Source organism: Lithobates pipiens, unplaced genomic scaffold (genome assembly GCF_037356315.1).
Source record: "Lithobates pipiens isolate NorthernLeopardFrog02 unplaced genomic scaffold, aLitPip1_a1.2 Scaffold_23, whole genome shotgun sequence".
NCBI classification, from domain to species: Eukaryota; Metazoa; Chordata; class Amphibia; order Anura; family Ranidae; genus Lithobates; species Lithobates pipiens.
This window is the reverse complement of record NW_027507785.1, coordinates 233,913,340-233,938,046: the sequence shown is the minus strand read 5'-3', so window position 1 is coordinate 233,938,046 and position 24,707 is coordinate 233,913,340. Positions and strand designations below refer to the sequence as shown.

The window sequence follows — 24,707 nt, the reverse complement described above, 5'->3', positions numbered from 1 at the left end:
ACACAGGGGGTGACACGACTTGCCGCACCGCGACCTGCTGCGACCTCAGCGGCGACTTGCAAACGACTTCTGTATAGAAGTCAATGCAAGTCGCCCGAGGTCGCCCAAAAGTAGTACAGGAACCTTTTTTCTAAGTCGGAGCGACTCGAGTCGCTCCTCTTAGAACGGTTCCGTAGTACAGAACGAGGGCGACTTGTCAGGTCGCGGCGCGGCAAGTCGTGTCGCCCCCTGTGTGAACCGAGCCTAAGGGTTTTTTTATTTTTTATTTCTATTTTTTTTTACAGAAGGGACCCTAGTGGCCAGCGGTAGTGCAGTCTGAGCCACATATGCACAGCCATTCAAGCGGCCAAAGAGACGGGACCCAGAAGGAAGACCAGATGATGATGGAACCACTCAGAACCTGTGGACTTGGAGACAGAGCAGTGCTGGAGGGCGCATTAATTTCTGTCATAATGTACTAGTATGGAGTGCATATACTGTACCTGCAGGGAGTATGTTGAAAAAAAATGAAATAGAGTTTAATACTGCTTTAATTACGAGAGATATTCATTTTTATTCTAAGCATAGCAACAATGTACAATTAAAAGAGACGTACATCTTCAGCATTGGGAATTGTTGCTGAAACTGCCACAAATCTCATAGGTAGCTGTACGTCTACACTGTTGGTTGTATGTGCCAGTAAAACCTGCATTGTTTTCATCCTGCTAACCACAACTTCAAGTGTTGCCCCTCGGTTTTCATCCTTCACTGTGTGCACCTAAAAAGACAGCAGATTATTAGAGACTTTCTCAACAAGCAATCCATGCAACCCTTGAGTTTCACCAGACGTTGGTCAGGGTTCCTTTACCAATGACCAGTGTCAGATTGATCTCCTTACCTAAGTCTGCATAGTTCAGATACCAATTTCACTTTATAGCGCCAGCAGCAGGGGGCCAGAAGAGACTCTCCTCTCACTGACCACTAATATAAGGGATCACTATAAAATCTTTGATGCAAGGGAGCATTTCTCCACCAAGAACCATTTTAAATGAACGCTAACATTATTTTTATTTCATTTTAATAATTATTACAGAAAATCATTTTGTAATATGGAGCAGAAACTATTAAAACATAGTCTGCTCTGGGTGTCAAATGTCCTATTTGTCAAATGTTTATTTATTATATACACAGCTATTCATGTTGTACTGTAGACATAACCATTAGCAGCTTCCAAAGGCCTATCATTTAAAGGCTTCTTCCTCAGTAAAATGATTTAAAGTAAAAGTTTTCTTTAGTATGCATAATCAACAGTTTTTGAACTAAATGTAAATCAAAATTCTGAACTGAATGTAATGTAAATATGTCCATAAAAAATTCCACAAGATTAAAAATATGCAAACCATTACATTTGAGGAACTGAAAAAATAATCAAGTCTGAAACAGCAGACTATAGGGATTAAAGCAACTTCTTGTAAATTAATGGTATGATGTACTAAATGAGGAACATCTCACAATACACTTTTGTCACAGTGTGCCTTAGCTCATACAGATTCTTGGGTGAGAACTGCGATTGAAGTGGGACAACTGTTAACAAAGTATATACAGATCTGCAGTATTACTGTTACATAATATAATAATATCAAATAGAAACTGATGTATACCTTTTGCTTACATACATTTTTTTAAGCTATAAATGTGTTGTTTACATATTTGTTCAATTCCATTTTTTTCTTTGCATGGAGACAAATATAAACAAATGCTTAATGCAGGGGAGGACAATTTGGTGGTGGTGGGGGCAATGGCCATGACCCATCATGCAAGAAGGTAGGGGTATGGAAACGCAACCCTTATTGTCATCTAGGTGACAGGTGCTTAACTTTCAGTGTCTAAACACATACTGTACACACTTGTTTTATTAAGAATTTAGGTTTTCATTGAGAATTACCTCATCTATAAGAAAGAGTCGAACTAGCTGAACCAGCATATTGTCTCTCCATTTTCTACTCATGGCGTCCCATTTCTCCTAAGTGGATTAGCACACATTTTGGAATGAGAAAACATTAGATTCAAAGTATGCATAATCATCAGTAAGTAGGCTGATACTGGTCTATAGCAACAGTTATTTCATAAAAAAAAAAAAAAATGCTTTTGGATTTCTGGTACAACACCCATGAATTTCAGTAGCATTTACTGTACCTACATTAAAGTGGAACTTCACTCTCTAAACCAGTGATTCTCAACCAGGGTTCTGTTGAACCCTAGGATTCCTCCAGAGGTTGCTAGGGGTTCCTTCAGCATTGGGCAATTTCTGCCTCTCAGATAAGTTCCCACTCACACCATTGATCTTTTTAGCTATCTGTAAGGAGGTAATTCTTCCCAAAGGCCACAAGTGTAAGGACCATTCTTCCCACTGACCATCAAACTAATGTATCATGAGTTGTAGACTTCTAAATTTTAGCAGGGGTTCCCCGAGACCATACGCCTATTTCAAGGGTTCCTCTGTGCTAAAAAGGTTGAGAAAGGCTGCTCTAAATAAATGTCAAATATTTTTAATCCTTATGCTGCTAGCATTAGTAAGTAGATAGGAAACTTTTAAACCCTCCTGACTGCATGCCTCAGCTAAGAACTGATGGATTCCAGGAAGTAAATTCTTCATGAATCTACTCATGAAGCATTCTACAATGGGGGGTGGGGCTGTTTAAAGTGATTTCTCAGCAAAATAAAGCATGGATACAAGGATGGATGGGTGAGTTTGCTTATTGGTTTGTGTTGCTTAGATGCCGTGTAGTTCCGCTTTAATGTGCCATGTACTGAAAAAAGTGTCACATGGTGCAGTTTGTGCTTCTAAGTAAAATGCCTTTACCTGGTTGTACATGGTGGCAAGTATCTATTGTACATTTACTGTAGGTCAGAAAACCCATTATTGGTACTGGACTCCTCCCTTGATGTCCCGACGGTTAACCTTAGGATACTTTGCCAACATGTTTACAGAGCTACGGAATTATCCAGAAAAATCCCACAACTTCACTAGGATGTCATAGATGTAGTAAGAATATATAGCGCCGGGCCCATATAATATTGTCATGGAGTGATAAAAATTATAGGAAAATGGATATGTATTGGATTTGGGCATTAAATGGTCTCCTCCAGACAAATAACAAACACATTAACATTTCATAATTTATTGAAAAATAGAAAGACACATAAAGACATACAGCATAAAAAATGGGGGAATGGCATACACATCCCCATGTGTAAAAAGAAATGGTATGTATACAGCATGTCAAACAGAGATATTATATTAAAGTAGCCAACATGTTTTGCGGTTTATATATCCGCTTCTTCAGAGCCTGCTTGCTTGGAAGCCAACTCGAAATCTTTAAGCCATCCAGGGCATTCGGATTAAGGGGAGACCAGAAAAAAAAACACATCACCCCCACAGCCCACCCATTCAGGACCTCCATACTGCATACAACAATATCTCATGCAATATGGCATCCCTAAACTCTCGGCCTCCACCCTTTATTCACTTAATGTACCCATCACAGGGGAGGAAATCAAAGCAACAATCAAATCACTATCTAAGCATAAAGCCCCAGGTCCAGATGATTTTTCTTATGAATATTACAAAACAACCTTCCCCCGCAAATTGTTTCCCCACATATGGAACAACAGTTTTCTCTATAAAGACCCCATGCCTCAAGATATGCAACATTCAAACACTATATGTACTAACTATAGGCCCAATGCCTTACTAAACTCAGACTTGATTTTTTTTTTACTAATCTACTGTAGATTAGTATGAACATGGTTCTCCCTTCTTTGAAACACAAAGACCAGCCTTTGTACCATGTCTTCAAGCAGGTGATAACACTAGAAAAGTAATTTGATTTATGTGACTAACAAGGAGAGGACAGAGGCCCTTCTATTAAGTTTAGATGCTGAAAAGACTTTTGATTGATTAAGCTGGCCTTTTCTTTTCGCAACTTTTAAGTATATGGGCTTTAAAATTACCTTTCCTTCAAACAATAAAGCATTTGTACTCCAAAACCACAGCACAGGTTAAAAGCTCTTATGCCACCTCACCTCCACTCACAATATCAAATGCACAAGACAAGCTTGTCCTTTATCTCCCGTTTTATTCGCATTTAGCCCCTAGCAGCACATATCTGCAAACAGGGGTCTGTGAATCAATGACATGGCTGTGTGGGCGAAGCCCCACATGGCCACGCTCACTTTGAATTGTGGCAGCAAGTATGGGGACAAGATCCCCGGCTTACTGCTACAAGGAGGAGGGGGTAAATTGGGAAGAGTGGGGTCTGATGCTGAACATGTAACATGTTCCACTCTAAATATGTAAGATGTTCAAAAATGTGAACTTATCCATTAACCACTTGCCGACCAGCGCACGCCGATGTACGTCGGCAGAATGGCACGGGCAGGCAAATGGGCGTACCTGTACGTCCCTTTAAATTTGCTGCCCTGCCATCGGGAGCGCACCGCCGCGCTGGTCGGGACCCCCGTGAGTCCGGTCGCGGGACCCGCGGACTCGATCGCCGCGGGCATACCCGCGATCGTCTCACGGAGCGGCCGAATGAAGAAATGCCGTTGTAAACAGCATTTCTCCATTCTGCCTAGCAACTAGTGACGCCGATCTCTGCTCCATGTGGAGCAGAGATCAGTGTTCACTAAATTAAAGCCCAACTCCCCCCACAGTTAGTAACACACCCCTAGGAACACTTAACCCCTACACTGCCACCCACTGGTTAACCCTTTCACTGCCAGTGTCATTTACACAGGAATCACTGCATTTATATAGCAGTGATTACTGTATAAATGACAATGGTCCCAAAAATGTATCAAAAATGTCCGATGTGTCCGCCATAATGTCGCAGTCACAATAAAAATCGCTGATCGCCGCCATTACTAGTAAAAAAAAAAAAAAATTATTAATAAAAATGCCATAAAACTATCCCTATTTTGTAAATGCTATAACTTTTGCGCAAAGCAATCAATAATCGCTTATTGAGATTTTTTTTTACCAAAAATATGTAGAAGAATACGTATCGGCCTAAACTGAGGGAAAAAATGTTTTTTTATATATTTTTGGGGGATATTTATTATAACAAAAAGTAAAAAATAATGTGTTTTTTTCAAAATTGTCGCTCTATTTTTGTTTATAGCGCAAAAAATAAAAACCGCAGAGGTGATCAAATACCACCAAAAGAAAGCTCTATTTGTGGGAAAAAAGAACGTCAATTTTGTTTGGGAGCCACGTCGCACGACCTCGCAATTGTCAGTTAAAGTGACGCAGTGCTGAATCGCAAAAAGTGGTCCGGTCTGTAAGTGGTTAAGGAGCATTGCAGTCCCTGCTCACACTTGCCCTTATGATGATTATTCCCCAAGCAGCAGATTATTTACATTATATGTAATTGAGCTATAATGATCTTTACTGCTGTAGACTAAGCACGATTATTTAAATGGTTTTACTAAACATCAAGTTTTTCTGCGCACCATAAGATACATTACTGGTACTACCTACTGGATATCAGAGATCAACTATTTTCTTAAAGATGCTACCTCCTCTGTAAATTGAGAACCAGAATTATCTTCGCTATTTGTACTACAAAGCTATGTACAGTGTTTATGTTGACTATTTTGTTTGAGAAAAGTTGTTTATGAAAAAAAAAAAAAATAGACATACTTTGATTGTCAGAGCCAAGTATCATTACCCTGCAATGTCAAAGATAAGGGTTGCTGAAGCTGTTCATAGAACACAAGGATAATTGTGATAAAGTACAATATTTTAAACAATGGGCAGGGCCCATTATGACCACCCTTTGCTATACAGTACTATACATATACACATATATATATATATATATATATATATACATACACACACACATATTGTGGTAGTGTGGTACCCCACCAGTGTATGTACCCAGAATTTTCAACCTGGACGGGTTGAGGGGCTCCAGGGAATGAATGAATGAAATACTTGTATAGCGCACAATGCGAACTGAATCGCCTCTAGGCTTGCAACGTTAGGGAGCTTGCAACGTTAGGAGGAAACGGACTTTTCAGTTTCCTCATTATTTACTAAAATCTGTTTTGGGATCTGGAGCCCAGGGATTTTGCAGCAATCCGGGTGGGATGAAATCCCCAGTCCTGGGTCCAGATTTTGGGACTCACCAGCACACTGACTGGTCAGGTGTGTGTTGGACTATTTCTAGACACCTGACCATTGTTCTGGGCTCCACCCTCCCGAGGAGTCCAGGCAAGCAAAGGAGAAGTGTGCATGTCTGCAAAGCTCTGTTTGTCAGAGCAGACAGAGGGTCAAAGTCTGTGGGCTGGAACAGCAAGGAAGCTGAGAAAGAGTGCTGAGGTACAGTAATTCTGTTATAAAGTCAAGAGGGCTGAAGCAAAGCCTGAGCAGCAGAGCTGACCATAGAGCCAGGTGGCTTGTTATTTTTTGTTTAGTACTGCTGTGAAATTGAAACCCCTGCGTTGGAATTATCGATGGACATTTTCTTTCTTTAATAAAAGTGGGTCAAAAAGCCCTGAAATAGAATTTCTGGTATGGATTGTTCTCTATAGTGGGTGCTACACTTGTGTTAAACAACCCCCAATATATATATATATATATATACAGTGGTGTGAAAAAGTGTTTGCCCCCTTCCTCATTTCCTGTTCCTTTGCATGTTTGTCACACTTAAGTGTTTCGGAACATCAAACCAATTTAAACAATAGTCAAGGACAACACAAGTAAACACAAAATGCAATTTGTAAATGAAGGTGTTTATTATTAAAGGTGAAAAAAAATCCAAACCATCATGGCCCTGTGTGAAAAAGTGATTGCCCCCCCCTTGTTAAAACATACTATAACTGTGGTTGTCCACACCTGAGTTCAATTTCTCTAGCCACACCCAGGCCTGATTATTGCCACACCTGTTCACAATCAAGGCATCACTTAAATAGGAGCTGCTTGACACAGTAAGGTCCACCAGAAGATCCTTAAAAGCTACACATCATGCCGAGACCCAAAGAAATTCAGGAACAATTGAGAAAGAAAGTAATTGAGATCTATCAGTCTGGAAAGGGTTATAAAGCCATTTCCAAAGCTTTGGGAATCCAGCGAACCACAGTGAGAGCCATTATCCACAAATGGCGAAGACATGGAACAGTGGTGAACCTTCCCAGGAGTGGCCGGCCGCCCAAAATTACCCCAAGAGCGCAGCGACGACTCATCCAAGAGGTCACAAAAGACCCCACAACAACGTCCAAGGAACTGCAGGCCTCACTTGCCTCAGTTAAGGTCAGCGTTCATGCCTCCACCATCAGGAAAAGACTGGGCAAAAATGGCCTGCATGGCAGAGTTCCAAGGAGAAAACCACTGCTGAGCAAAAAGAACATCAAAGCTCGTCTCAATTTCTCCACAACACATCTTGATGATCCCCAAGACTTTTGGGACAACATTCTGTGGACCGATGAGACAAAAGTGGAACTCTTTGGAAGGTGTGTGTCCAAGTATATCTGGCGTAGAAGGAACACTGCATTTCATAAAAAGAACATTATACCAACAGTAAAATATGGTGGTGGTAGTGTGGTGGTCTGGGGCTGTTTTGCTGCTTCAGGACCTGGAAGACTTGCCGTGATAAAAGGAACTATGAATTCTGCTGTCTACCAAGAGACCATCTGTTCGTGTACTCAAGCTGAAACGAACTTGGGTTCTGCAGCAGGACAATGATCCTAAACACACCAGCAAGTCCACCACCGAATGGCTGAAGAAAAACAAAATGAAGACTTTGGAGTGGCCTAGCCAAAGTCCTGACCTGAATCCTATTGAGATGTTGTGGTATGACCTTAAAAAGGCCGTTCATGCTCGAAAACCCTCTAATGTAACTGAATTAGGACAATTCTGCAAAGATGAGTGGGCCAAAATTCCTCCAGGACGCTGTAAAAGCCTCATTGCACGTTATCGCAAACGCTTGGTTGCAGTTGTTGCTGCTAAGGGTGGCCCAACCAGTTATTAGGTTTAGGGGGCAATCACTTTTTCACACAGGGCCATGATGGTTTGGATTTTTTTTCACCTTTAATAATAAACACCTTCATTTACAAATTGCATTTTGTGTTTACTTGTGTTGTCCTTGACTATTGTTTAAATTGGTTTGATGTTCCGAAACACTTAAGTGTGACAAACATGCAAAGGAACAGGAAATGAGGAAGGGGGCAAACACTTTTTCACACCACTGTATATATATATATATATATATATATATATATATATATATATTTGTAGTCATAGTCTTCAAGGGGGGATATGCGATATCCCCAAGAACCAAGGCCTGAGGTGTGCCTTGGCCTAGCTGGTCAGTATGCCTGAAAGAGGGCATACCCTGAATGTAAGAATAAGAAATAAGAAAATACTATGAGTATGTATGAAAGCTGGGGGAACGGGTGGGTGGGAACCCAGAAAAAGCCAGCAACACTGGCCCTGACAGAGGAGGGGGATTAAATAGCCCTGTCAGGCTCCTCCCACAAATACATATATATATATATAGTCGAGTTCACATCAGAGATGACGTTTAAGGGCTTGATGGCCCACTTTTATTTAAACAGAAAGAAAAGTCCAACAAACAGCTTCCCTCACAGGGGGTTTCCACCAACAATACAAAAATTAACAATATTCAGCCTCCTGGCTCTCTTTGGCAGCCCTGCTGCTCAGGTTCCGTGCCTTGATCTTCCTGACCATCTAAAACAGAACCACTTTGCTCTCATACAAACATTGTACTTCTGTCAGATCTTTGTCTCTTTCCTGCACCTCCCCACTGCTCCATCATCTCTCAAACTTGGGACTCTGTACTGTCCCAGAGACATCTCTCTGGCTTCTCCCTTGCAACCACACATTGACTCCACGGGAAGGTGGAGCCCTGAAGTATATCCTAGATTATAAGGACTAAAAACACCTGCATGTTCAGCCTTCTGGTTATTGGGAAAACCCAGACCCTGGGTTGGAGAGCCTTTGTCACTTTCTCCTAGATTTTCACTGCGGTAAGGCCTTACACTGCCACATATCCTCCCTTTCCTTGTTTTGTACTGGATGGAGAAACACACCAATTGCTCTTTTTGGCACTTCTGTGTCAGCTATCACCTACAGGGGTACAAACCTGTCTAACCTCATTTATTTTTTCTAAAGGGGAACTCAATGTCTCCATTGGTGTCCCTGTATATACCCCACTGACATTCTACTATGGTCTTTACTGGAATATTCCCACATCTTTTCCCAAGTGTGCTTCCACAAGAATGTCTTCTGAAACTCTAACAGGGTCCCAAAGGCTACTTTTTTGGTATCTATCAAGGAACCACCCCTCTTAATACCTGTTTCAGCCTCCGCCACCATCTGTTTTTACCTTTGGCGACCAAACCATCAGGGATTAACAAAACATTGTTTTGTTTATCAACAACATTCCACAATAGATTACACAGCTCATTTTTGTCAATGTCATCAGCACCTCTTTTCCCAGTGTTTATTTTGGGGTGTTCGGGGATAAAAAATTACCCCCCATGAAACCTTCACAAAGTTTCATGTGACCTGTCATCCAACACTCCCAAAGCAACTGTCCTACCAACTGACATTTTTCAACACAACATATTTCTGTCAGGGCTGGCTTAGCCCTTCCTTCTCTGGGCTGGCTGCTCAGCTATTGCCTAATTGCTAGCTCTCATCTCTCTCCACAGTTACCAGCTGTTTCTGATAATGCTCATCTGACCTGTCTACTTAAAGCTGTCCAGCTCACTTCACCTCTGCCTTCGCCTTGGTCAAATCACAAGAAACCTGTCAGGGCTGGCTTAGCCCTTCCTCCTCTGGTATGGCCACTTAGCTGTCGGCTAATTGCCAGCTCTCTTCTATTTCCAGAGTTACCAGCTGTTCCCGATGATGCTCGTCTGACCTACCTATTTAAAGCCTTCCAGATCACTCTTTCCTTTGCCTTCGCGTTGGTCACATCACAAGGAACCATATCCTGCTGTTTGTTTCAAGACTGGCTTGCTGACATCCCTCCTGGCTTCTTATCCTGCTTGCAGTTGCTCTCCTTGGATCCCCGACTTCTGGACTGTCTGTTTACCCGATCTGGTTTATGAACTTTGAACTGGCTGACTACCCAATCTGGCTACTGGACTCTGGCTATGCTTGACTACGCTTTTTTCTATTTACCTTTTTATTTTTATTAATAAACAAGTGTGATTTGATTGTACTTCTGTCTCAGTCTGTTTCATGGTTCCTGACAAAGCCATCTCCTGCGGTTCCGTTTGATAACTGGCTTGCTGACATCCCTTCTGGTTCCTTGTCCTGCTTGCTGTTGCTCTACTTGGATCTCTGACTTCTGGCCTGGCTGATTACACGATCTGGTTATTGAACTCTGGCCTGGCTGACTATTCTATCCGGTTACTGGACTCTGCCTATGCTTTGACTATGCTTTTTCTATTTACCTTTTTATTTTTATTTAATAAATAAGTGTGATTTAATTGTACTTCTGTCTTGGTCTGATTCATGGTTTCTGACAGTAGGTGAAGGCCTTGAATTCAGAAGATACAGTCAATCCACTTGTTGGTAATATTTTTTCCAGATTAGATGAGCAAGATCACCACATGGATCAGTTTGCCATGGCATTACAAACGCTCCTGAGTTGCACGGCTCACTTGGAATCTCCCACAGTGGCTGCTCTGGTACAACCCGAGTCGCAGGCCATCCCTGCTGCTGCACCAGTCTCTGTGCAGGCACCCGCCTCGAGTATTACCTCTATAAGTGGTATGTCTGGTTCCACTCCACTTCCCCAGCGATTTGTAGGTGATCCAGTTCAATGCAGAGGTTTTCTCAATTAGGTTGAGATAAACTTTGAGATGCTGCCCCAGGCGTTTCCCACGGACAGAAGCAAAGTAGGTTTCATGATATCTTTGCTTTCTGAGAGAGCCTTGGCCTGGGCTAACCCTCTATGGGAGACGCAAAAACCTGTTGTCTTGAGTTACCCTCAGTTTGTGGCCTCCTTTAAAAGGGTATTTGATGTTCCCAGATGCTCCGCTTCTGCTGCTAAGTGCCTCAAGTCCATCAGAGTACGAGAACTGTTGCCGACTACGCCATTGAATTATTCTGGCAGCAGAGGTTGCTTGGAACAATGAGGCCCTCGTGGCTGCTTTTTCTCATAGTCTCTTGGATTCCATCAAGGATGAGATACCAGCCCGAGATATACCCACTGAGCTGGAGTGCTTGATCTCGTTTGCCATCCTCATTGACTCCAGACTCAGAGAAAGACTTTCTCTTAAGGAGCGCTTGCGGAAGCCTCCTGTATGTTTGCCTCCGAGCTTTGTAGTCCCACCCATGCCTCCCTCATCTCCCATGCCTCCTGTTACCGAGTCGGTCAGTGAAAATGAACCCATGCACCTTGGCTTCACGCATCTCTCTACAGATGAGAGAGCCTTTAGGAGGAGGGAGAGATTGTGCCTTTATTGTGGCCAGGCAGGTCACTTTTTGAAGTCTTGTCCTACCTGTCCAGGGAACGCCCAAACCTTGAGGTCCTGTCATGAACAGACCTTGTTTCGTCCCCAGTTATCCAGAAGGATAAGCCCATGGTTTTGGTCACCAGGCTCTAATCGACTGTGGGGCTGCAGGCCTGTTCATTGATGCAGAGTTTGTTTCGCAGCACTCGATTCCGCTGCAGCTGCGTGACACTCCACTTGCCATTGAGGCTCTTGACGGGAGACCTTTTCAGCCTGCCCATGTGACTCATGAGACAGTTCCGTTGTCCATGACCGTAGGGGCTCTTCACCATGAGATAATCCAATTCCAAGTTATTTCCTCACCCAGGTTTCTGCTGGTTATTGGTTATCCTTGGTTACAGAGGCACAACCCCTCTTTTGATTGGCTCCGTGCTGAGGTTCTCTCCTGGTCACCACAATGCAGCGAGACATGCTTCCTGAAGGTATCCAAGGTCCTGTGCACCTCTTCACTCCCCTCCCTGCCGGAGGAGTACCGCGATTTTAGCGATGTCTTTGATAAAGGTCAAGCCAGTAGTTTGCCTCCACACCGGTCTTATGATTGCGCAATTGACCTTCAACCTGGTGCCATACCTCCTCGTGGCCAGGTTTACCCTTTGTCGGTCTTGGTGGATAAGACCATGGAAGAGTATGTTGCTGACGCACTTTCTCAAGGTTTCATCCGCAGATCCTCGTCTCCGGCTGTTGCTGGTTTCTTCTTTGTGAAAAAGAAGAGCGGTGAACTGAGACCTTGTATAGATTATAGGGGTCTCAATCGCGTCACGATTAAGAATGCCTACCCGATTCCATTGATTACAGAGTTATTTGACCTCCTCAAGGGAGCAAGGAAGCTCGACTTGAGAGGGGCATACAATCTTGTGCGCATTAAGGAGGGCAACGAGTGGAAAACTGTGCTTAATACCAGAACAGGCCATTATGAATACCTGGTAATGCCTTTTGGCCTTTGTAACGCCCCGGCAGTTTTCCAGGAATTTATTAACAATGTCGCACTGAGCGTACCAGTAGAAGGCGATCATGCCGTCACTGACAGCTCCCTCGCGCATGCGCCGGAGTGGCGTCATAGCTTCTCTGGCCAGTCACAGCACCGCAGCAGTGATACCCGGAAGTCACTCCGGGTATTCTGGCAGCAATGGAGGAGGTGAACGAGGGTCGCTTCGATCTCAGGTAAATAATTCATAATGAGCTCGTATGCTATGCATACGAGCTCATTATGCCTTTGTCCTGCAAGGTGTTTTTGTTTTTTTCTTAAAGAGGGTTTACTTCCTCTTTAAGAATCAAATGACAATCACTTTCTCAGGTTCCATAGACTCTCAGGTATCACAGCCCTCTTTGTGGAGACGCTAATCCACCTCTCTAGTGCAGCTCCTCAATTCAGGAGATGCTTTTACTCTAGTTGCCATGGGAGACTACGCTCTCCCAACAGAACTTTTCTGGCTGGACCAATATCTCCAAATGCCATCTGTCACAACTCTTGATATGTATACCCCATGGTCCACAGACAACTCAACTGGCTGCCTCTGTGTTTCTATGGGCAACAACACCAATTTCCTGGATATGGTTCACCCTCTCTCTCCTTGCACTGAGGGATGGCTGGTTTTCCTCCTTAGCTTGCTTTAATGTGCTGTATGGGAGCTTGCTTGAGAAAAATCCCCTCTATCCAAAACAGTCTCTCTCAGCTCCAAATAAACCACACCCTTTTTGCATTTTGACTGCCCTATCCCTGCAGTCAGGCACACAATGCATTCATAACATAGTTCCTGGCAAGTACATCACTTGCTCCACACTGTAAACCACAGATAGTCTCTGACCTGAACTCATGGTTTGAGCAAAGAGCTAAAAAATTGCAGCACTGGTGTCCACTGCATTCTCCACCAATTGTGATGGCTTGGGGATTGTAAAGCTTGTTGGTATTGCTTCGCAGTAAGTTCAGTCCACATCAGATATACAGTTTAAGCACTTGTTGGCCCACTTTCATTTAAACAGAAAGAAAAGTACAACAGACAGCTTCCCTCATAAGGGATTTCCACCATCAATATGAAATTAACAATATTCAGCTTCTCAGCTCTCTTTGGCAGCCCTGCTGCTCAGGCCTCGTGCCTTGGTCCTCTTGACAGTGCAGGGGAAAACTATGTGGACCCTGATCTAAGGGGAAATGCTGCATACTCTAGTTACCACAGCCCCCCTTGCATCAGAGTCCACATCGTTCCCCTTTACATTAGAGTTCCAACTTACATCAGTGTCTGCAGCATTGCCGTTTACATCAGAGTTCCCGTTTACATCGGGGTTCTCAGAGTTCCTACTTGCACTGTAAGCAGGAATCCTGCAGACTTTGATGTATAAGAGAACTCTGGGAACACTGATTTAAGGGGAAAATTACAACAGTAGCTTTAAAGCGGGGGGGGGAGAATCTGAATTTATCAAGCACATAATAAAGGACTGTCCCTACCAAGCATTCTACTAGCCCTTACTCACACATTTACCTGGTAACTTTGCCCAGTGAGCCTAGGCTTAGCATAGTCACCCATAAGACATCTTTGCAGGCAACTTGGTCTCTTGATCACAAACAATTAAGCCACATTATTTTCGATTGCTGCTCTTCGGTGACCAGGTTACTATTTACGCTGCTCTGGTGCAAAGTGTTATCTAATGCCTAGTGCTTGCTACTACCCTTATTTTATGTCAAATTGTGTTATTACTATTGCCAATCCATCTGTTTGCTTTCCTTCATTTCATAATTTCTTGTGTGACAATATATTAGAACTTGCCTTTACTAACTTGTTTAGTGCCTGTTTTATTTTTCCATATAGTACCACCACTGGGTATCACGTAATGCCTTCAGTGATTTTCCTAAGTTATTGCATGCTTTGTGTATTCAACCTAATGTGTCACAGGTGCTGAAGTTCCTGAGGAGGTCAAGGCAAGGAACAGAGGACCTGTTAGAACCAGAGGGCCCTACAGGGGTAGCACTACATGTTACATAAATTCACTAAGCTGGCAATGCCAAAGGTTCCATTTTGTAATTGTAATATACAAAAATCAAATAAAAAAAAAAATTAGGACATAGTTTTGAATTTTACTAGATTTGCCTTTACCCCTTCCTCCCAACCATCTAAGAGGTTCTAAATGCCTGAGGCAGGCATTACAATCATGTGACTGCTGTGATTGGCAGTCACATGATCGGAAAGCTCCTGATTGCAAGTATGTATCCTGAGTATTCTGGTACTCACCAGTTAATATGAGAGGTGTACGCAGGGAGCACACACCCAGATTAGCAATGTGTTTACCTAGGGCCATATGTGGCCTCTCGGCATTAAAGCCCCATTTCAATACAGTTCTGTGCAGAAAAAATTCAATATGTTCTACTTTTTTTTTCTGCACTGGAACACAGTGGAACTGACAGTATTGGTGTAAACTAGCCCTTTGGAAACCATATAATCTACTCTCCATTAATTTTTGATGCAGAAAAAAGAACGCACTACACTGCATCTGGTGTTAACCACTCCCTAAATGGTTAATTGATTTAAAGTGTATGTCTGCTCCAAAAAAAAAAAACATTCACTACATCTCAGAAATACATGGGCATTTTCATATGTTTTATTCCTTTAAAAACACAAGTTAGCAAAATTAATCACATTTTATATTTGGCCATTCAACTGGGGGCTTAACAAGAAATATCTATAAGTGCATGGCTAGCATAAGTCTAACCAACCAGAAAGGTGACTGTCCCTTTAACTTGGTTCAAAATGTTGAATGTTAGTCAAGAACTACCATTTCAATGCATTGGCAGAATAAAATTAAATGATTGGTTACGTGCAATAGTATTGTGTTATTTATATACACAGTATCTACTTACAGGAGTTGTCATGATAATGTGTGCGTGTTGAATCTCAAACAAGTCATCCACCTCCGTATCTCCTGTGAGCTCCTTACATTGTAGCCCTATGGGTTCAAATTTTGCTTTCCAGTTATCATATCGTTGACCACATAATGCTTTTATGGGTGCCACTGAAAAAAACATCAGCATGACTGAGCTTATTATACTGAATAGTTTTAAAATTGTGGGGTTAGATGTAAAGGAGGTTTGCCCCTTTTGTTCTCTACAGTTTGTTCTACTTCATACATTTTTTAAATATATTGTTAATTACATTTCACTTTCCATTTCCATTGATGTGGCATTTAAAATATATATACACAACTCACAAAAGTGAGTACACCCCTCAAATGTTTGTAAATATTTTATTATATCTTTTCATGTGACAACACTGAAGAAATTACAATTTGTTACAATGTAAAGTAGTGACTGTACAGCTTGTATAACAGTGTAAATTTGCTGTTCCCCTCAAAATAACTCAACACATTAATGTCTAAACCACTGGCAACAAAAAATACACTTTTTTGAATTAAAAAATAAGACAACAGTAAAGTTAGCCCCTTTTTTTTTATATTGTGAAAGATGTTGTTACACTGAAAAAATGTATACCCAACATGTTACGCTTCAAAATTGCACCAGCTCGTGGAATGGACGACAACAATTTACCCTTAAAAATCTCCATAGGCAACATTTTTCCAAAAAAAGTGCGCTTGTAAGACCGCTGCGCAAATACAGTGTGGCAGAAATGCAACGACCGCCATTTTATTCTCTAGGGTGTTAGAATTTTTTTTTATAAAGTTTGGGGGTTCCAAGTAATTTTCTAGCAAAAAAAAACAAAACAGTTTTTAACTTGTAAACAACACATTTAAAAAAGAGGCTCAGTCTTTAAGTGGTTAAGGTGTGAGGGGGCACTCATATTAGGACAATAAGGTCCAATATAATGTGCAATAGTATTTACGTATTCCTATAAAACAATACCTCTATATTCATATTAAAGTGCAGTGTGCCATACTGAAATAGATACAGTCCATACACAATTAATAAAGAATTAATGACAAAAGTCCTAGTGCATATGACTCTTCTGTGCTGGTTATCTTCTAAGTGGCATCAATAGTAAACAGTCCGTCACCAACTGGAGATAATACACCCAATGTGCTCCATATGTGGATTCAGCTTACCAGATAGAAGTGACCTCTTAAATTAACTGCTAGTGGCCCACCGGCTGACATATGACGGTCAGGCAGCACGGGTCTCGTTTTGGGAGGGCGTCATATGATGTCCCTCCATTTAAACAGGGAATGCGCATTATCATGTGTGCGCATCCCTGTTCCTTCGGTGGCGGCGTGTCACGGAGACACCGCTTACCATCGGGGGGGGGGGGGGGGGGGTGAACAGCTATTGGACATGGCTGTTTACCACGTGATCAGCCACGTGCACGCTGGTGGCGGCGTGTTCCCGGGAACACGGCTCATCATGGAAGCTGGTAAACAGCCATTGACCTGACCCGAGTACCTTTCACAGTCCATATGAGTACCCGAGTACCTGTCACAGTTCATCAGAGTACCCGAGTACCTGTCACAGTCCATATGTGTACTTGAGTACCTGTCACAGTTCACCTGAGTACCAGAGTACCTGAATACTTTTCACAGTCCATATGAGTACCGAGTACCTGTCACCGCCTGAATACCAGTTACCAGCTCATCAGAGTACCCGAGAACCTATCTGTAGTCCATCAGATTACCCGAGTACCTGTCACCAGCCCATCAGAGTACCAGAGTACCTGTCACCAGCCCATCAGAGTAACCAAGCACCTGTCACCAGCCCATCAGAGTAACCGAGCACCTGTCACCAGCCCATCAGAGTAACCGAGTACCTGTCACCAGCCCTTCAGAGTACCGGAGAACCTGTCTGCAGCTCATCCAGTTACTCAAGTACCTGTCTCCAGTCCATCAGAGTACCCGAGTACCTATCTGCAGCCCATGCCTCATAGAATATATATTGGAGCGTTTGCTTTCCAAAATGGGGTCATTTTGTGGGTAATTCCACTGGGCTGGTGCTCAAGGACCTTCAAAAGTGTGATAGGTAGGAATGAAATGAGATGTGTAATTTATGCTCCTAGAACGCCTGCAGGTACTACTTCAATGTTGGGCCTCTGTATGTGGCCAGGCTGTGTAAAAGTCTCACACATGTGGTATCGCCATATTCGGGAAAAGTAGCAGAATGTATTTTGGGGTGTAATTTTTGCTATATACATGCTATGTGTTAGAAATATCTTATAAATTGACAACTTTGTGTTTAAAAAAAAAAAGAGTTTTCATTTTTTTTCCCCCACATTTTCCAAAAACTTCTGGAAAAAAATAACCGTTCAAAAGACTCATTATGCCTCATAGATTATACGTTGGGGTGTTTGCTTTCCAAAATTGGGTCATTTTGTGGGCAATTCCATTGTCCTGGTGCTCCAGGGCCTTTTAAAAATGTAATAGGTGGTTGAGAAATGAGATGTGTCATTATGCTCGTAGAACGCCCAAAGGTGCTACTTCAATGTTGGTCCTTTGTATGTGGCCAGGCTGTGTAAAAGTCTCACACGTGGTATCACCATACTCGGGAAGAGTAGCAGAATGTATTTTTGGGTGTATTTTGTTGTATGCATATGCTGTGTGTGAGAAATAACCTGATAATATGACAGTTTTGTTATATAAATAAAAAATCTTAATGTTGCAAAGGATTGTGGGGAAAAATTACAACTTAAAAAAACTCACCATGCTACTTAATACCTTGGAATGTCTACTTTCTAAAAAGGGGTAATTTTTGGGGTATTTTTACTTTCCTGACGTGTTAGTGTCTCAAGAAATTAGATACACCTGATGTACTGAAGGCCTGATCAGATGTGATCAATTTTCAGTGATTGGCACCATAGTTTGTAGACTCTATAACTTTCACAAAGACCAAATAATGTACACTAATTTGGGTTATTTTTACCAAAGATTTGTAGCAGTATACATTTTGGCCAAAATTTATGAAGAAAAAATTCTAATTAGCTAAATTTTATGACAGAAACAAAGAAAAAATAATTTTTTTTCACACAATTAACTTTTTTTATTTATAGGACAAACAATAAAAAAAAAAAAAAAACACTAGTGATACCTGTAAAGGTAGGTCCTTGCTCTGTTAGGTGCTCGATTTCCCTCTTCCTATCTTGCCTAGGCCGTGGTCTGGATGAACCTGGGAGTCCCGTTCACCGGTGAGATAACCAAGACTCATACACGAGATGTATGTGAATAATGATCACATTTAATGTTTTGAATACAACAGGTTATATGCTGAGACAGTTGGGGCGGCACCCTGTGGAGTAGCCAATCAGGGATCCCCCTTGTAGTTATACACCAAACTTTTCCTAGTAACAGGTTTATTGACAGAACAAGCAGAATAAGCAGAAATCATGTCTTCATGGCAAAGCACATCATTAACCTTCACACGAGATAAAAGTGAGACTATGAGACTACAATATTCATCAACATCGTGTTGGTAGCCAGTGACCCAGACGTTATATGTCACAGACACAGTTATAGGAATGTGTGATAACTGCATATCTGGCTTTCTCTGTACAAACTCTTGCGGCCAAGGGCATTCTAAGAAAACAGCATATTTTCCAAATAGCGAGCATCTATGTCTTAGTAGTTAGAATTCTAGCTTGGTCATACAAAGTTTAAAATGGAAGACAGTATAACAAAATGGAGACTTGATAATCCTTATAATACCACCAAAAGAAAGCTCTATTTGTGTGAAAAAAAGATGCAAGTTTCATATGTGTTGCATGACTGAGTAATTGTTATTCAAACTGTGAGAGCGCTGAAAGCTGAAAATTGGTCTGGGCAGGAAGGGGGTGTAAGTGCACTGTATTGAGGTGGTTAATTAAAAAGCAGGTCAAGTAACGTCGGAAGTGACATGACCAAGAAGCGATTCGACGTACGTTTCTGAAGACATAGCAATACAAAACGTACGTCGAGGCACTTCTTGATAACGTCACTTCCAGTCCCTTTGGTTGAACGCGTCGGATGGTGGAACGCACGCCAGCAGCAAGTGCGAGCCAGGAGGCACAATTAGATCCAGACACATGCAAGCTAAGGCACGATATATGTAAGCAGTCACTTGGCTTTATTTTTTATCTGATTTTTGAAATAAAACAGGATAACACTATTGGTTTCCCTTTCATATTTTTTCTCACATACCCCATCCATGGTCTTGTGGAGTAGGGATTTTTGCCTCAACAGTCTCCTTCATTAAGCAAGTTTACCTTGCTAAAAGCGTTAATTGACCTGCTTTTTAATTAAAGAGGTCACTTCTATTTGGTAAGCCAAACCCACATATGAAGCACATTGGGTGTATTATTTCCTGTTCACTATTGATGCCACTTATGGCGCGTACACACGACCGGTATTCCCGACGGACTTTCGACAGAGTTCCGACTGACTTTTCGAACAAATGGACTTGGCCACACACAAACGGACTAATTCAGTTCGAAAATGTCTGTTCGTTTTGAACGTGATGACGTAAGACGGGACTAAAAAAGGAAGTTCAATAGACAGTAGCCAATAGCTTTCCTTGCGTCGCATTTGGTCCATCGGACTAGCATACAAACGAATGGTTTTCACGATAGGAATTGAGTCCATCAGACAGATTTGAAACATGTTCTATTTCTAGGTCCGTCTGATTTTTTTTTTTTAATGAAAAGTAAATCAGATTAGCCCACATACGATCGGCTTGTCCGACGGACTGATTCTGTCGGACCTAGTCTGCCAGAAAATCCGGTCGTGTGTACGCGGCATTAGAACACAACCAGCACAGAAGAGTCATATGCACTAGGACTTTTGTCATTAATTCTTTATAAATTTTTCACTTTTTTGTTCACAATTATTATGTTCATGGATTGTATCTATTTCATTATGGCATATTGCCCTTTAATATGAATATAGAGGTATTGTTTTATAGGAATATGTAAATACTATTGCCCAATATATTGGACAATTATCTAAAGTAGATTCACCTACCTTAGCTAGGGGAGCATCTGCTAATTTATCTAAATTAAATTTACTATTTTTTTTTTCCATGAAAATTTTCTTTTTATTAAAGATAATGGTAAGCAAAACAGATATAATACCTTACAGTAATGCAATAATCAAGCAAATAGTGTTTTCATTACAGAAAAGTAAATGTTACATCATCTTCGGTCTGATTACAGGCAGAGTGTTTAAATGGTTTTACACATCTACGTTTGGCCCTATGTGTATGCCCATCATCTATACAAAGAAAATCTATAACCTCTAGGGTAAACTTGGTAAGGCAAAGATCAGTAGTGTGGGCTCTTAGAGTAACCCCACCTTCATTTGTACAATCCTTGTTCGGGGGGATGACAACCGCAGGTCCATCTCACATTAGGCCCCACTATCTGCACCCCTCCCTTGGTCAGTGCCCTACTTAGATGGATAGGGGATGGGGAGTTCGGTAAGTAAAGTTGGGAGAGGGGGAAAGGAAAGGTGGGAAAGGTACAATCAGGAATGTTTGGGGGAGGTTTGAAGGGAATCAGCCCCCGCCCTCCCCGTCTACCATGTACTAAGCTCCTATCACCTTGTCAGTGACACTTCAGTGTGTAGTTAGTGAAGCTGTTAGGCTTTAGTGTCTGCTATCATCGCCTGTTACGAGCCAGTAGCTGCTGGAACTCTTGAGATTTACGGAATTTGTGCCAATTTTCCCAAATTGCCGTGTATGTGGTGATTTTATCCTGAGAGGAGAATATCAGCTCCTCTATCCCTGCAATATGGTCAATACGCGAAGTCCATTCAGTCAATGTAGGGATCGTCGCGGACTTCCAATGTACCGGCAGGCAAAGCCTGGCTGCATTAATCATATGCATTGCAATTGATTTGAAGTATTTCTTTTTGGTTATTTTGGAATGATGAAGGAGATATTGTGCTGGAGTAAATTCCAAGGGGAGCAGCGAGACTGAAGACGTTACTTCATGAACTTTTTGCCAATATGATTGAATCTGAGGGCAGCTCCACCAGATGTGTAGGAAAGTGCCTGGTTCTTGGCCACATCTCCAACATCGGTCAGTAACTGAGGGTATGAATTTATGGAGAACCTCTGGCGTTTTGTACCACAGCGCTTAATTTTGTACCCATTTTCTTGAGTGTGGACATTCAGCGAGCGTTTGTGAATATATAAATGGATTCGTTCCCAGTTTGTGTGTGAGATTTCAGTATTTAATTGCTTCCCCCAAAAGTCATGTTCAGCTTTTAGGATGCTCTGTGCTTCATGGAACATGGAAGCATAAAGCACCGAAATAACGTGTCTCTGGGGGGGATGGCTCCAGACACAGTGATTCAAATGTCATAGGGTTTTTTGTGAATTTTCCCTTGGCTCCTGAGCTGGCTAAATAATGTTTAAGTTGTAGATAGGGCCATAGGGGGAAGGACTTAGTTGGCGATTGGGCTGCCAGTTCTCTTTGGCTAAGGAGACTACCTCTCGAGAAGAAGTGCCTGGCTTGCATCTCTTCGTGTGGCCATTCCCGAGATAGAAAGCTCTTAGCTAGCCCTGGGGTAAAGGCTGGGTTTCCTCTGATAGGGGTGAGAGCACAATCTATGTCTGAGACTGCATATATTTTGCATACTCGATCAAACGCCTCTAAGGTCGCATTAACTATTGGGTGAGTACGTGCACTTATCGTTCTATGTCTTTTGGCTACCCATGGAATCGTTCTGAGGTCAGAGTCCACCATTAGGTTCTCCAAGCGCACCCAGCCCTTACATTTGATGTGTACTCTCCAGTCTACAATTCGGGCTAACTGCGTAGCCCAGTGATATCTCTGCAGGTCTGGCAGCCCGATACCGCCCTCGGATTTTGGTAGCACCAATTTCGCCCACTTGATTCTAGCCCCTTTAGTTCCCCATAGAAATGTTCTACAGGGCTTTTTATATGTTGCAAAAAAGGAGGGTGGTAAGCCGATTGGTATGGTCTGCATTTTATATAAAATACGCGGGAGCACTGTCATCTTTAAGATCGCCGCCCGCCCAAACCAGGAGATTCCGGGTACATCCCATTTATTCAAGTCTAGGCTCAACTTTCTCATCTCTGTCAGGAAGTTTATGTTGTATAGATCCTCTAACTTACCTGGCAGTTGAATGCCCAAATAAGTAATAGCGTTTGTTTTCCAAGTAAAGGGGAAATTCCTCTGGCAGAGTGTAACTACGTCAGGGGGTAAGGTAACATTTAGAGCGAAAGATTTAGAGAAGTTGATTTTCAAATTAGAAATAAGTCGGAATTGTGTCAGTATGTTCATCAGGTTCGGTAGGGTCGTTAGAGGGGAAGAGAGGAAGAGAAGGACGTCGTCTGCGAACGCTGCAGCTTTAAATTCCCGGTTATGAACCTCAATACCTTTTATATCAGGGTTTGCGTGAATGCATCTCAAAAGGGGTTCTAGCGTAAGTATGTAGAGTATGGGGGATAGGGGGCAGCCCTATCTGGTGCCATTCTGGATGGGGAAGGCCTCCGACAGGTGGCCATTGACGCGGACCCTGGCGCTTGGATTCGCGTACAGGGACATAATATATGCCCGCATACGCGCACCCAAGCCCAATTTCGCCAGGACCGCGTCCATATAATCCCAGGCCACTCGGTCAAAGGCCTTCTCCGCATCCATAAAAAGGAAAAATCCTGAGCTGCGTGTAGAAGTCAACCAGTGGTGTAGGTTTAGAGCCTTAATGGTATTGTCCCTGGCCTCTCTGCCAGGGACAAAGCCCACCTGGTCCAATCCCACCCACACTGGCACGTGATAAGAAAGCCTATTCGCTAACATTTTGGAGAAGATTTTTACGTCCACATTTAAAAGCGAGATCGGTCTGTAATTAGCTACGTTGGTCAGGTCCTTGCCGTCTTTCGGAATCACTGCAATGTGTGCAGCTAATAGGCTAAGTGGGGGGTTCACAGTGTTTGTCAGGGCATTAAAGGCCTTCAGAAAATGCGGTCCAAGAAGGTCCGGGAAGCATTTGTAATACTGTGAGGAGTAGCCGTCTGGCCCCGGACTCTTGCCCGGTTTTGTGGACTTTAGAGCTGCCAGCCATTCCTCTGAAGACAAAGGGGCCTCCAGGGCTTGCTGGTCTTCAGGTGATAAGGCTGTAGGGCTGTGCTGTTGGAGAAAATCTCCAATCAGACTCGCCCTCTCCCCCATCGGGCCTAGAGTTGGTTCCGTCTTCTGTATGTCATAGAGACCCTTGTAATACCCGTGAAACTGACATGCTATCTCTTCCTTTTTCATATGAATCTCCCCTTTCTTGTCTACAATATGATGAACAGTATGTGAAAGGGTGCGTTTCTGTATGCATCTTGCTAAGAGCCTACCTGGTTTGTTGCTATTTTCATAAAAAAACTTCTGCGATCTCAACAGCTGTTTCCGCGCCCTTTTGTACAGTTCCTCTCGCAGGAGCACCCGAGTTGCGGCCAGTTCAGTCGCCACTCTAGCTGCCCCTGAACGTTTATGTTGCGCTTCCAGTTTAGAGATTTTGGCAGTCAACTCCAAAATCAGGGATTGATGTTCCCTTTTTTTTTTTGCAGCGAGGGCCAACAAGTGCCCGCTTTTGTGTGCTTCCCATTGTACCATAGGGGAAACGTCTGGTGTGTCATTATGTTGAAAAAAGTCGCTAATGGCTTGTTTAATTGTGGCTACGTCCCCTACGTCCGTAAGAAGTGATGAGTCCAATCTCCAAATTTTTGAGAACGTATCCCTCTGGGGGAACCGGAGGGTCATGGTGACCGGGTGGTGATCTGAGATCACCATGGGTTCTAACGTTGCTTTGTGTAAGTAACTCAAGTCTCTCTGGGCCACGAACAGGTAATCTAACCGCGAGTATCGGTTATGAGGGGTCGAGTAGAATGTGAAATCTTTTCCCGTTGGATTCAGGGTACGCCAAGAGTCATGGAGCGCTAGTGAAGCTAGCTGTAACTTTGCTTGTCGCAAAGTTGAGAATGGTATAGACGAAGTGCCCGTGGAAGTGTCTAAAAGTGGATTTAGAGCCATGTTAATGTCGCCTCCCAAAATTACAAGGCCTGACATGAACGAGGTCAGTTTCAGTAGGGTTTCCTTTAGAAAGTGTATTTGTTTTGAGTTCGGACAATAGATGTTCGCCAAGGTCAGCGGTTTACCCTTCCAGTTACCTTTCAAAAAGAGGAATCTGCCCTCCGAGTCCACCATTTGATCAGTGATAATAAATGTAAACGTCTTTGCCAGTAAAATAGCTACCCCTTTAGTCTT

General features: G+C 42.6%; 1 protein-coding gene across 1 annotated transcript in view; it reads right to left on the bottom strand.

The window, feature by feature from the left end:
* HFM1 (helicase for meiosis 1) overlaps positions 1 to 24,707 on the bottom strand; it is a 397,375-nt gene that overhangs the window by 300,776 nt on the left and 71,892 nt on the right. Inside the window, 3 exon segments of the mRNA XM_077451089.1 lie at positions 596 to 757; positions 1,925 to 2,002; positions 15,386 to 15,537. Of these exon segments, the coding sequence (XP_077307215.1) occupies positions 596 to 757; positions 1,925 to 2,002; positions 15,386 to 15,537 (392 nt within the window).